Source organism: Letharia columbiana (genome assembly GCF_014066305.1).
Source record: "Letharia columbiana isolate WasteWater2 chromosome Unknown Sc0000037_s0, whole genome shotgun sequence".
Taxonomy (NCBI): Eukaryota; Fungi; Ascomycota; class Lecanoromycetes; order Lecanorales; family Parmeliaceae; genus Letharia; species Letharia columbiana.
In genome coordinates, this window is record NW_023501081.1 from 237,975 (window position 1) to 251,102 (window position 13,128).

A 13,128-nucleotide genomic window follows, 5' to 3' on the forward strand; every position below is an offset into this window, starting at 1 on the left:
AATACTTACGTCTTACATGTATCTTGGCGGGAGAAATAGCCAAAGCATCCTTGGCCCAAAGTCTGGATCGGACAAGTTCGCCTGTTCACGAGGTCTGAGAGACTGAGAGCGAGATAAAGAGAGCGCGCGCGTCGGGAACTTGCATGGCAGCATGGATAAAGCTAGGTGCTTAATAAAGCCTCATATGGTACTTTACTGCAGGTTTCAACCCTTCTAATTATGCGGACCCTTGCAAAGCTGATGAAAAAGCCGAATACCTCACATGAGCCTCTACTTTCATTTGACACCCTTAGTCTGGAACACTTCCCTCCCCTTAACCTCAGCGGTTCAGCGGTCCAGACTCTTCCCGCTCGAGAGTAAAGTGGCACTGTGGCTGTACTGCTGTGGCTGTGCTGCCTGGACCCTTGGACCCTTGGACCCCTGGACCCTTGGTCCCTTAGTTGGTCTCTTGGTGGCCTCTGTGGCACTCTGCGTAACATACCCTAATCTTTATTCTGCCCTTCTCCTTTTCTCTTTTTCTCCTTGTCTCTTGTTTCCTTTTTAATCCCATGAATACTTTATGAACTGTGATCCGATTTGATACCCGTGCCTCTCCAGTCTGGTCTATCTTTCTCTGGATACTGACTTGGTAGCTGCGCCGGCATTAGATGTGCAGAATACTCGCGCGCCACACGCATGAAGTAAACGGGCACACCGTTGCGCAGTTTGCGCTTCTTTCTTTGATCCTTTGACCGAGGGAGCAAATGTTGGAAAAGTCAATTCCGAATGCTGACTGCCTTGCCACAACTACCTACGTCTCCGTACATGTACCTATATGTACATACATGATCATGCGAGCTGTCTCTGCAGCTCTTACAGTAGGTATCTCACTCTTCTGTCAATCTTAACTTTCCCCCTTTCTGCAAAGACACCTTTCCCCATTGACACTCGCCTTCTTCCAACTTTCCCTCAGCCGCGCTTTTGGTTCTGATTGCACTCTCGCTCTAAGGTGTAACAACAGTAACATGCACGCACGCACCTACCTTCCGTTCGGGGAATTAGCCATGCCAGCGCTATGAGCCTATGACCTCCCCGGCCCGCGCACCGACCAAACTTCGTACAGAATTACGTCTCCGGGCACGCCTCCACTCGTGGAGACGGCAGGTTGATGGCAGAGCATGCGCTGACTGTGAACTCTCTGATTTCCGACTCTCTCGAAATCTTGATGCTGATTTGCAGAAATGTGAGATATCGGCTCCTCACTGCTTCCGATAGCGTCGTCCTTTTGCTCCATCACTTGCGTATAATTTCGAGGCCTCCCCTTCTGCCTTAGCTTGCTCTTTTAACGCTCGCCTCATTGAAAGTGTTTTGAAAACATTGTTTTCAGTGCAAACCTCCATGGCTCTGTCTTGAATGACTCAACACTGAGTTCAGTGGTTGCAGTTGCCAGCTGAGAACGTCCTTAGACGACAGAAAATTTTCCCTCCTTCTATCGGAGATCCGATAACGATGTATGAGCTAGATGGGTGACCTTTTCCTCCGTGGTCATTATCGAACCTGGCAGCGCCGCCGAAATTGCGACACGAGAAGTCCCACCCAATCCTACGAAGCCACTCCCGGAGTGCGATGGAGAATGAAGGATTCATCCGTTGGCTGCTCGTTAGATTGGCCATTTCCGCCCGCGGTGGAGTTTCGTCTTCTTTTGGATTGACTTCTGTCATTCTCACTTCCTTTCTGCGAGGCGAGTACGATTCTCAGAAAGCATCCGGTCCCAATATCCGTACAACAATATCTTGTTGAGGCCCGAAATCTTCTCATGCGGAAGTTCCAGTTAGGACTTGTGACATTGTGGAAGTGACCATTCATGAGCCTAGCGTGATGATTCGGCGCGGTCATCAAAGCATTTCAGTCCAATAATGAGTTTGGCGTAGATGACAGATTGTTTCGCACTTCCCGATGCTGCTCTGTTGCGAAACCGTTTATGTGATCCACGGTTCATGGCTCACGGAGTCGATGACATCATGAGCAATCGTCATGACTTGACACGTCTTCTCGACCGCTTACCTTGCGATCTTGCAATGCATCATTTGTTGAAGAGACAAATTTACACCACCGTTCAGCTCTCTCATCTGCACCTCTCATCAAATCAATCAAAAGATACAAAATGGCGCACCTAATCACCGGAAACAAATTCGAGCCTAACAAGGACATTCCAGACCTCAGTGGGAAAGTAAGTCAACTGGTCAAAGCGACGTTTCGTCACAATAGCCAAAGGACAGCGCTGACTGCCTTGACACCCAGGTCTACATCGTTACCGGTGGCACAGCAGGAATTGGGTTTGGTATTACCGCCCATTTACTTCAGCACAATGCCTCCAAGATCCTGCTGCTATCGCAAAAAGAGGAGCACGCCGATGAAGCAATAGAAGAGCTTAAGAAGTACGGTGATGCTAGCAAGGTGCATTGGGTCCAGTGTGATTTGAAGGACCTGAAGAAGACGGATGAAGTTGCAAAAAAGTTGACGAGCGAGAAGCAGATTGATGCTGTAAGGCAATCGCCCTGCACCTATCATCACAAAGCGTTGACACGCGACTTAGCTCATCTGCAATGCTGGCCAAGGTGTCGGAAAGTACAACGAAACAGTCGATGGAATAGGTGCGAGCTCCCCCCAGTGGTCCGGGCAACTTACCAGCCAATACTTACCTCTCGTCATCGAACGCAGACTCCCACTTCCAAGTCAATCACCTTTCGCAAATGCTTCTCGCTCTCACCCTCCTTCCCAATCTTCAGTCGACGCCAGATTCCCGCCTTGTCCTCCAATCCTCCGACCTTCACCGTTCTCCTCTCTCCTCCACCAAATTTGCAACCCTCGACGAGATCAACACCGATCTGGGACCAAACTCACTGTACTCACGCACCAAACTCGCCCAGATACTGTTCGTACGCGCCCTCGTACGGCGCATGCTCAACAACGAGCCTGGGTTCCAGAGCCCGAAGTATAATGGGCCGTGGATAAATGCCACACATCCAGGTGGGGTCGCGACGGATCAGCTAAAGCAGGCCGTGGACGCGTACGGAACGATGGGGAAGGTTGGGGTGAAGGCCATCAAACCGATCATGAAGGATCCCGTGGATGAAGGGTGCAGACCAGCGTTGTTTGCAGCAACGAGCGAGGACATCACGAAGGAGGGAATCCAAGGGCAATACGTAAGTCTCTCTACATGAGCTCCTTTCTCAGGACCGGCGGACTGACTTTTGAATCCCTCAAGATCGTACCCGACCGCAAAGTCACCGAACCGTCGAAACAAGCACGAGATGAGGAATTGGGCGAGAATCTATGGCGTCTGAGCGAGCAGATTTTGCAGGAGAAGCTGGGGAGTATCCCATACAAGCAGGAGCTATAAAGCCAAGAGGAAGGAAATTTAGCATGCAACAGCAATGTATGATAATAAGGATAAGTACTCTCACGAAAGATCTTTCGCGCTTCGTTCCCTTACAATCCAGTTGAAAGAGCGCCATGCGGGCCTTTTCGCCTCTCTCAAGGTCTGCACGCCAGACACCGCGCACATGCTCCGAGCACTGGCAAGAGTCGACGTCAAGATAATGGACAGTCTGGCAAAAAGATCGGTTTTTTCTCCATCGTTCCCTGCGTACTTTGCAATTTGAGGGGGGAAAGACCTTTGGCGCTGCCTGAACTTACAACGGCAAGACTTAGGCTGGGATGCCAACAAGGTTGATGTCACATTGAAAATCGAAGAGACAAGGTATCCTTGTAGATTGTCACAACACGGTTTTTCTATGTTGACCAGGTCGAGCTATGCAAGCTCAATCCTGGAGCCTCCGTCAATCCACCGCCACACTCCCTGCCGACGGGTCAGTCCAAGGGGGAATCCCCTCGTCATCCCAGGTACCTTCATCGGATGCGTGCCAGAACAAGTCGTCAGGAAATGGGTATAGAACCCATGCGTCATTGAACAACACATGGCCTCGGTCCCCGTCTTGATCACTGAAATGTCTGTCTGGCGTGATCGAGCTTGCGAAGGCCCACGGCCTGAAAAGAAGGGTTTCCCGAAGCGAAGGTAGACCAGTTTTCATGTTGACAGAGGAGTGGTCTGACACTTCAGGAAGAACTATGCGGCGTCTGAACGATCGGGCAAGGTGCCATCTGCACGCTGATCTGTCGGTACGAATCCTCGTGGTGCCACCAGTGCCCATCATACCATCCGTGGCCGAGACTTGGTTGAACCAGTGGAAAAGCGACCACATCAGCTCGGCTATCTCGTCTAAAACTCGATGTTGCTGCGCCCACATGCTCTCGTTGGTAATAACCCAATACCTGAGATTCCCACTCTCGGAGGCAGTTTCCTGCAAAGATGGAAGGATCGCGGTAGATGGATCGTATTTGGAGGCGTCGTGGACGGGTATGAGTGGCTTGAAGTCGGTAAAATGTAGGGGGATATCCCCATACTGTTGTGGCAATGTCGAGAGGAGATAGTCTTCCAGCGCCCAAGGCACCATGACTGGAATCGTAATTTGCTTCTCCTGAACGGTTGCGAGATCGCGAGAGCAAACTTGACGCCGGATCCGCCGAGTAGAATAGTCACGATCTGCTCGCTAACAGTAAGCATTGAAGACTATGGTTCTGGCTTCGAGCCGCATTGACTGAATGATCACGGGCTTGAAACCCGTTCTGATGCCTTGGGCCGCGCCCGGATCTTTCCAGCTACCACTGTGTGGGGGCTGTCCACCTTCAAACAAGGATGCAGCCAACCGTAACTCGTTATGAGTGTATTGGAGATTTCGCCCCAATGAGTGCAGGAAATTCAAAAACCAACGATCACGTGTAGCGTGTACTCTACTGTGAAAAGCTCGGGTACTCTGCCGTGATATGACAGATCTGAAGAAAAATGAGACTCACATCCATTTCTTCTAGTGGGAATACCCAGCTTTCCGCAAATGGCCGTTTGGACATTAGCCCAAAGAGAATCATTATAGGACTCAATCGTGCTCTCAAAGTCGTCAATCCTGAAAGTCTCATCCCACACATAAGAGGGAATATCATCGTACGTTTCCGGATCGTATGCCATACTGGTTTGAGAATTTCGGGCATCTAGAGTAGCCTCCCCACGAACATGCAATCTCCAGGCCTCACAGTGTCTCATAAAGATCTCGAAGTTCCCAAGCCCTCTTCGGCCGTCCGGTAATCCTCGATGCATTTCCTGTGTGTCAAGATCGATTAGTCTTATAAGAGGCCCCTCCGACGGCTCGCCGAGTGCCTTTCGACGGTCATTGGCCTCTCTAACGACCCGATTATCAAGATCGGTCTGATTGAACGCCTCAAGCCACTCGTCTTCTCTGTCTTGGTTGATGACATGCTCAGCGCCTGCCTTGTTTGGATCACCTAAATCCCTCTGTCTATCATAGCGTTCCTGGGAGATGGCAAGAGGCGTTGCTCCAAAGTAGAACCGATGAATGAAATCTTGTCCCAAATATGCGATTCGCTTCAAGGTTTTCAGTCCAGGTTCGAAACGTCCATGAGGTTTTCGATCCCGTTGAGACCAAGGCCATGTCCCTTGAGTCCATGCTTCATCGTCTTCATCATCAATCTTTTTGTGGGCAGAGGCTGGCGCCCGACATTTCTTGAAGACGGCAGCCTCTAGATTGTCCTCCTCTAATGATCGAGCATAGGAAGGCAATATTCGCAGTCCAAATCCACGATCAGCGTACTTGAAGATACGACTGTCCTGTGACGCCCTGCGATGGCTAAGGTGGTGTCCCCAGACAAGGTCCATAGTGAACACCGAGTAGCCGGTTTCAATCGCTCGTGCACACCGTGGCAGCATCAAGACACGGGATCCATCGAACCCGACGGCGCAGGCATCCAAGTCAAAGTTTAGAAGGACATCTGTAATAGAAGGTAGTAGTTTCAAAATGATTTGGATACGGCGATGGGGATAGCTCGATAGGAGATTGATGGTTCTAGCGTTCTTCACGACGAGCCTCGCCTGCGCAGTTGCCGGAAGGCTGCGGACCCATGTGTCGTGGATCTCTCCAACCTTTCGATTGGCATCTTGAGGACCGAGCCCGTAGATATAAAGATCTATATCAGGATCTCTTACTGCTCTGTCATCGTCCTTGGTTGGATCGGTGTGCAGCAAAGTTGTAAGGGCCATGCCACCTGCAACAAGAACATTGCTCCAATCAAGTCCACGTAAGATACCATGAGTAATTCGCTCAAACACCTTGCAGAAAGATGCGCTGCTGGGTTGAATGGTCAACTCTCTCTTACGCAGCTCGTCCAAGATTTCTAGGCCACCTTTGGGAGGATCTTTGCGTGCGAATGAAAGAGGACGACTGTTCTGAGAGTCTTTGGAGAGTATTTTAGAAAGATCTTCCAGAGAGACAAGATACCTGCCATCTTCATTGTTGTCTCGAGACCTCATGTAATGCTCGTTTCGAAGGACAGCTTCATCAACATCCACAAATCGTCGATCTTTTGCTGCCAGTGTCTGAGCCAAAGTGAGAAAGGTTCTCAGTAACTGGTAGGGAGTCCTAGGGTCATTGAGCAGCTGGCGTAAAGTGGTTGAGCTCAAGCTCTCCGTAATGGTCTTCACATCGGTTGCAAGATCACCGGAGTTCTCGAGGGCCTCTAGTACCTTTGCCACGGCAATAGATGCCAGGGATGGAGCGGAGACGCTTCGATCTGGATTGGCAAAGTGCTTGTCAAGCTGGAAGGTCATGAAGGTCTCGGCCAGCGACGAGGTGGTGAATTCCTTGAGTTGTTCAGCGGCCTTGGCTCGTCCTTCTTCTCCATGTTGGAGACGCCAGCCATTGAGGATGAACGGAGGAAGAGATGCCATATGGTCTGCTGTGTGTCGAGTAACGAAGCCGAAACAAGATTGAATGCATTAACGGCGCCAATAATAGGGTAATGTTGGGGAATGTTAAAGTACTGATTAGTCGCAAGCTAGACGCAATGGGAACAATATGAACGTTAACACGAAAGGGTCGGTTGTGAGCCTGACGAATGCTTAAGACAAACTGCTTCCAGGTAGAAGAAGTATTGGAAGCAAGAAAGATATCTGCCCAATCGTGAGAGTATATTACAAGAGTACTGATGTTGCTTGAATCGGATCGTTGCGCAGGCAGTTGCTAGCGCGTTAAAGGCAGGCAGCCGTGCCGCTAGCAAGACCTTTTGGCGTGGCTCATGCCTCTACCTTCGGTTCATAATTTGAGAGGGAATTTCAATGCTTTGGCATGTCTGCTCCTTTGGTGGCAATCGATTCTGGGGTTGAAGTCCCTTACTAGAGCCACGAACACGGTTTCATGGCCACAATTCCTCGGTCTTCCACTCGCCCTTCCCCTCTGCTCCTTGGCCCTTCTCCACCACGAATGTATACTTCCATCTCCTAGCCGTAGCCGGATCACTGATGTCCAATTGCTCCACCTCTTCCGGCTTGATTACCACCACCCTGAAGTTCTCCCTCGCGATGGGATCATGTAGATCCTCCACTTTCTGTCCAAGTTGATGGTCTTTGTCCGGCTCCTGTCCATTCGTAGGTCTGCCAGGTGGCGGGTTCTTCCAGGATCCTATGTAATCAGTCAGCCCCTCAAGTCCTTTCGTGTGCCTTCCGTCCCTAGAACGTAGAGCATACCTCTCATCCCTGGCGAGCAATTTCCAAAGTGTGCCGTAAGCTCCTTCGCCCAGCTCCAATCTCCTTCAATGCCCTCTGCCTCGGTTCTCCTCATCCGCCCTCCAACCTCACTCTTTACAGTCCTGACTCCACTGCCCTCCCCTTCATCAATGTCTCCCCCCACGACGAATGCCTCGCCTTTCATCCTCCACTGCGTCCCCGTCTCCTTGACCCACCATACTGCCTCGACTGGTCCACCTCCCCCGCTCCCTTGCACCTGATCATCCGAGGATGCATGGCCGGATGAAGACGCGAAGAACTGCCCGACCTTCTGCATACGTACATCAGTGGTGAATGTCGGCATATCTGACGTATAGGTTGGAGCATTGCGAGGTGCGTCATTGTGCTTGTTCTCGGGCAACGAGCCCCACATGCCACGGTAGATGCAGTATCTCAGTCGGGGCAAGTATGGGACTGGAGAGCCTTTTGGTGCGGGTTGGAGAGAGGTGAGGACGAATTCGGGAGAGGGAAGCTTAGAGAGATGGGATTCAAAGCTAGGGGTCCAGGGGGCCGCAGGCGTCGTGAGGTGCTGGGTTGTGGTAGACATCGTGCGGAGGAGGGTGCGAAGGCGAAGAACTGGTGGAGAAGCTATGATGAGTTTGTTGGCTATTCAACGAGGGGAATTGAGTAGACGAAGTTTGAGCAAGGTTTATGCGAGTATTGTAATTTTCGTTGCAACGAAGAGAGTCAGAACTGGAGGTAGGAGTAAGTGACGAGACATCGTCGAGTAAAGAGTACTCCGAAGCAGCCACGAGCATGATGACGTTGAGACTCTCAAGGAAGCCAAGGGTCCAAAGTCATCAAAATGCCAATTTGCCTTCTTGGATATCATCTTTCCACTGCACAAATGCAATACTGACCAATCTAATTGTACAACTGGGCTGATATGTAGAGCTGATACTGCTGAAAGGGTAGTCACGCTCTCTCAAGCCAAACCCGTAATCTGAGATCGAACACCACTGTTGTACGTACAACCACGAAATCCGCGCAATTCAAGCGTATCGCTCGGGGAAGACAGAGTTGTCTAGCGAACGAGCATTCTATTACGTGCTTCCATCATCGGAAGACATGGTTCTAACGGCTCTTCTATTGGACGCTCAGGAAACGCAATGTAATGCTTCTTGAGCCTCTACAACGGGGGGTGTCAAATTCCACATTCATCTCTTAGAAGACTTCTCAACGTCCAGTGCCTCCTTCTCATCTTTCGCTGCAGCGAGGATACCTAGCACCCAACGCTCGTTGATCTTTCAAGTCCCGCAACCCACAGAAGATCTTGTACGACGCAAAACTCGAGCACAATGCAGGACTGTTCGGGCGTTTGAGTCAGAGACTGAGACCAAATATGAGCTACGAGCCTCGAAACTGACTGCAGTCTTGGGATTAAATCTTTCAGGACCCATTTGCCCCCGAGCTTGACCCCCCAAAATTGTGGGTCTATAGGAAGGCGGCTCTTTTCCAAGCTAGGCTCCTGATAATTGGATGTGTACCATGAGCAAGTCGGGTGGGAAGATGAGATGCTTCGGCTAGCTGCGGTGGCATAATTGGTTCAGGCAGTCAGGGGGAGCGTCAGAAGGTTGTAAGGTTATGGCATAGCGTCGCAGGACATTAGAAGCAGGTCTAAAGTAAAACAATACATCACCAGACTCTGGAAATCATGACACGTTTTTTAGATAATCAACACGGTCACAAACAAGCCCACAGCCTCTCAGGAGCAACCGTCTATTCGACACACTCAACCACCAGTTCTACATCCGAGCAAGCCGTCGGCGTGTTGATGACCTTAGGCTTGTAAAAGAGCTGCACCGCTGGTCCATATTCAAGCGTGTTGTTGCAAGCTAGAACGGTCAGCCTATACCGTCTACTTCCTCCGCAGGGGGTGTCTACTTACCACAGAACCCCCCAGAGATGGGATTATGGTACTTGATGATACCCTGATCGATGAAGATGCCTGTGGTCCCCTTCCCCGCATTGATCAGGATAGGATTGTACGTAGCATTGACCGAATCAATAATGAATCCGTAGGGGGCAGGATTGCCATTGAACAATAAATCCGTGTTTTCGTCTGCAAAATCTGCGGCGGTGCCGTTCAGGTAGCCGATGACGCCAGGATCAGTAGCGCTTTTGGGCGAAAGGACAGCGTAATTGGCGCCTGGGTAGATGTGATAGGGTTCGAGGTAGAGGTTGTTGAAGGATGAATTGGGAGGGGAGAGGACAAGAAATTTGAGCTTGAAGGTCTTTGAAGTCTTGTCGGGCAAAATTGGGGAGGCGATAGCGCAGGTGAGGACAGCAAGAAGGCAGAGAAGGAGCTTCATCTTTGGTGGGTTTGAATTGAAAAGGAAGCGAAGACACTCTGTGTGGAGCTAGGAATTGTCCTTGTACGCGAAGATGAGGGATGGTGCTGAGAACATAATTGGGGATTTGGGAGACGTATTTATGACTTCAGAAATTCAAAAATGTACAGTAGACTGCGCTATTCTGGGAATTCTGAAACCCATTTTTTATACGAGAGTGAAGCCAGGGGCATGATGGGTTTTAGGAAGAGATACGAGTCTTGGCATAAGACGACGATGGCGAACACATGTAAGGTAAAGACTGCATGAAATCGGTCAAACATCATGAGGGAGGAAATGGCGGCTGATTCAAAGTATCCTATGACCAGTATTTGCTACTTTAGCGTCCTTACCATGCCTTGGCTCGGGTCTGCCATTCTCGCCGCCCTCGCCTATCTGCTGCACCTTCCTACTATGTCATTAGATCTTTCTTCCGCAGCGCCTACTTTATGCAAAATGGAAATGAGCCTCTCACCTGAACGACGCCTCATCGCTTCCCCGTAAAGTAGGCATTGACGAAGCGATGTAGAGGAAATCGAAAAGAATAGGAAAGAGAAAGGAAATAAGCAACAACTCCTCATACTTGAGTCTCATCGCTGCTCTGATTTGAGCTCCAGCTCTATATTCTAATTGTAATCGCATGGTAGAGTGACGGTTGGATGATGGACGGATAGAGTTAAAGAAAACAGGATTCGGTTAACGTGGCTGCTCATTAGGCACCAACCAATTCTCATGCCAGGTTTTGCACGTTGCCGTAATCCAATTTCAAAAGCAAGCGATCAACGTCGCCGCCAGTCCATGGGACAAATCCATCATGTTGCATAAGCCCCTGGTCGCCACGGTAGTTCCGTTCGGCACTTCTTGCGACATCGATGGCCCGCAACGCCTCTATCAAAGCCTGTACGCCGCTAGCGACCTTAGCACGAGAAGCCTTCAAGTCAAGCACTAGTCTCTCTTCTTCCGCGGCGAAGTAGTTCGTCGCAATCGAGACTTCGTTCTGCGTGTCTGAGTCCATGTTCCGCTGGATGGTATCGAGACGCTGCATCAAGGCCGACATATGATCTATGGATGTCATGAATCTACGCAACGCCGTGGTAAAGGTTGGGTCATGGAGTAGGAGTGCTTTTTCAAGGGATGCTAGATAGCGTTTGTGTGCTTGCGTCAGAGTCTCGGGATCCTGGAAGGACCTCGCTGCTGGTTCTGGAACCGGTTGTGAAGAAGTTGGCCTCGGGCTACGGGACCGTCCACTCGAGCCAATTGAGGACATGAAACTGTCATTTACAGATCGCAGGTCGTGAGGCAAAGTTGGCATCAGCCATCGATGGAATGTTGACCAAGAACTCCTCACAACTTCTCCTTGAAAGAATTCTCCGAGTTCCGCAAGGAAAAAGGCTGCGGAGGCAATTGTGGCCCAGATAGGGCGCAGAATCCTCCCACGGTAACCTGCTCGGGTTCTCATCCGGGCAATTACGTCAAAAGCATGGTGGTGTTCCAGAGATTCTGGCGCCTTCGGACATGGATGGTCTCTCCGAAGGACCGACAGCAAGAATAGCTTACTGAGGCGAAGATGTGCTCTTCGGATCGATAAAAGATAGGCATGAATGTGAGAATAAGTATCGACATCAGATGCAGAAAGGAAAAGGTCTAATGGAGACGGCACACGAAGGGTTAGTATTGTTGGTGCAGGCAGCAAAAGATCATTGAAAGAAGCCAACGAAGGCTTAGAAGTATGGTCTGCATCCACTGTTCTGATAGACAGGCGGATGAGTTCCCGAGCCTGATCAAGCTCCTCATCCACATCTTCGTCGTCAAGACTCTGGTACGACGCTAAAGCGGTCCAAGCTCGAGCCAGCACGGCAGATACTTCTCCCTCCTTGATGGTCATGCTGGCCAGCTCATTGACTAGGTTCTGCTTAGATCTTACGGCTTGATTTCTAGATGTAAGACGCTCGTCGGCGGCAGTGAGGAGGGCCACGGCGAATTCCCCCCGTTCAAGAAGGAAGAATTCTTTCAGTATTTGTAGCATCTCCAAAACCTTAGTCAATGGTAGTAATTTTTGCAGTGCGTTTTGGGACAGTGAAAGCCGAATTGCTCCAATGGCGGTCGAAAAGCTGGAAGAACTGAGGGGAAATTCCAGTGACGAGAGATGCGCGAGGTGGTTGGAAAGCAGCGCGAGCTCTGGAGCAGCCGCCTTAGAGGAGCCATCTGAGAAGGATGACTGTCGTTCTCGAATATGATTAAGAGACCTGCCGATGAAGAGGATTGAGTGCGCTGTGTGTGGAGTGACGAAGCAAGGGACCAGGCTGTCTTGGACGCAATACTCCCATGGTAATTCAGTCTGGCTCATGCTAGCTGCATGACGAGCAATGAAGAAGTCCCCAGCCCCGTAGGCTGGATGTCGACCGTAGAGAACCCATGCAGAAGTTTGCTTGAGCCACGCAGTCTCTGCCACTCTCACTAGATCAAGAGAGATCGCCTCGATGTCAGGGTATCCGGTGTGTGTAGATTCTCTGAGATGGCCAATGAGCTCAGCCGCCGTGCGGCTTTCATGCTTCGATCGCGTATGCTGTGCTTCTCCTGGCGCAGGTGCCTGGATGTATTGTACGAGCTTCCAGAGCCATTCAAGCTTTCGACTCCATCCATCAAATGCCCCAACAATGGCGGACAGTGGTACAATATTGTGGGCACCGACGATGCGTGCATCTTCTCTCAGTATTTCTTGTTCCACCTCCAAGATTTTTTGTTGAAAATTCGCAAGGTATATGGAGATGATAGCTGTCGATACGGCGCGGCAGACTGTCGATGGGTGAATTGAGGATATGGCTGAGGCATTGTCCCGGATATTCCTATTCCTGTCACCAAGATTGTGAGCTAAGGACTGCAGCAAGGCCTGCTCTGCAGGAGAGAGGAAGCTCTGCAGGAGCCCGTGACCCGCGCCAGCCTTGTGAGACTGGGGATATAAAAGCGGTGATGGACTACCCGAACCCAACGCCAAGAGGATTTCGTGGAGCATTTCGTGGAGGCGTCATGCTGGTGTTGCAATGAGACCAAGACGTATCAGGAGCACAAACATCAAAGACGCGCCAAGAAATAACACGTGACATGTAGAGCAGCATGTACACCGGA

At 50.5% G+C, this 13,128-nt stretch overlaps 5 protein-coding genes across 5 annotated transcripts; 1 reads left to right on the plus strand and 4 right to left on the minus strand.

The window, feature by feature from the left end:
* Nucleotides 1-2,143: 2,143 nt before the first annotated feature.
* Nucleotides 2,144-3,382, plus strand: HO173_009127 (uncharacterized protein; the record flags this gene model as incomplete). The annotated part of the gene is made up of 5 exons (XM_037311020.1): nt 2,144-2,209; nt 2,281-2,523; nt 2,576-2,633; nt 2,701-3,185; nt 3,248-3,382. 5 exons carry the CDS (start codon nt 2,144-2,146, stop codon nt 3,380-3,382), a joined length of 987 nt encoding a protein of 328 aa, XP_037162114.1.
* Nucleotides 3,383-3,821: 439 nt separating this feature from the next.
* HO173_009128 (uncharacterized protein) lies at nt 3,822-6,838 on the minus strand (the record flags this gene model as incomplete). Its single annotated transcript, XM_037311021.1, has 2 exons — nt 3,822-4,585; nt 4,897-6,838. 2 exons carry the CDS (start codon nt 6,836-6,838, stop codon nt 3,822-3,824), a joined length of 2,706 nt encoding a protein of 901 aa, XP_037162115.1.
* A 464-nt stretch (nt 6,839-7,302) lies between these two features.
* Nucleotides 7,303-8,219, minus strand: HO173_009129 (uncharacterized protein; the record flags this gene model as incomplete). The annotated part of the gene is made up of 2 exons (XM_037311022.1): nt 7,303-7,568; nt 7,634-8,219. The coding sequence occupies 2 exons, from the start codon at nt 8,217-8,219 to the stop codon at nt 7,303-7,305; spliced, it is 852 nt and encodes a 283-aa protein (XP_037162116.1).
* Nucleotides 8,220-9,391: 1,172 nt separating this feature from the next.
* HO173_009130 (uncharacterized protein) lies at nt 9,392-9,984 on the minus strand (the record flags this gene model as incomplete). The annotated part of the gene is made up of 2 exons (XM_037311023.1): nt 9,392-9,507; nt 9,561-9,984. 2 exons carry the CDS (start codon nt 9,982-9,984, stop codon nt 9,392-9,394), a joined length of 540 nt encoding a protein of 179 aa, XP_037162117.1.
* A 748-nt stretch (nt 9,985-10,732) lies between these two features.
* On the minus strand, nt 10,733-13,015 carry HO173_009131 (uncharacterized protein; the record flags this gene model as incomplete). Its single annotated transcript, XM_037311024.1, has 1 exon — nt 10,733-13,015. The coding sequence occupies one exon, from the start codon at nt 13,013-13,015 to the stop codon at nt 10,733-10,735; it is 2,283 nt and encodes a 760-aa protein (XP_037162118.1).
* Between the last annotated feature and the right edge of the window lie 113 nt (nt 13,016-13,128).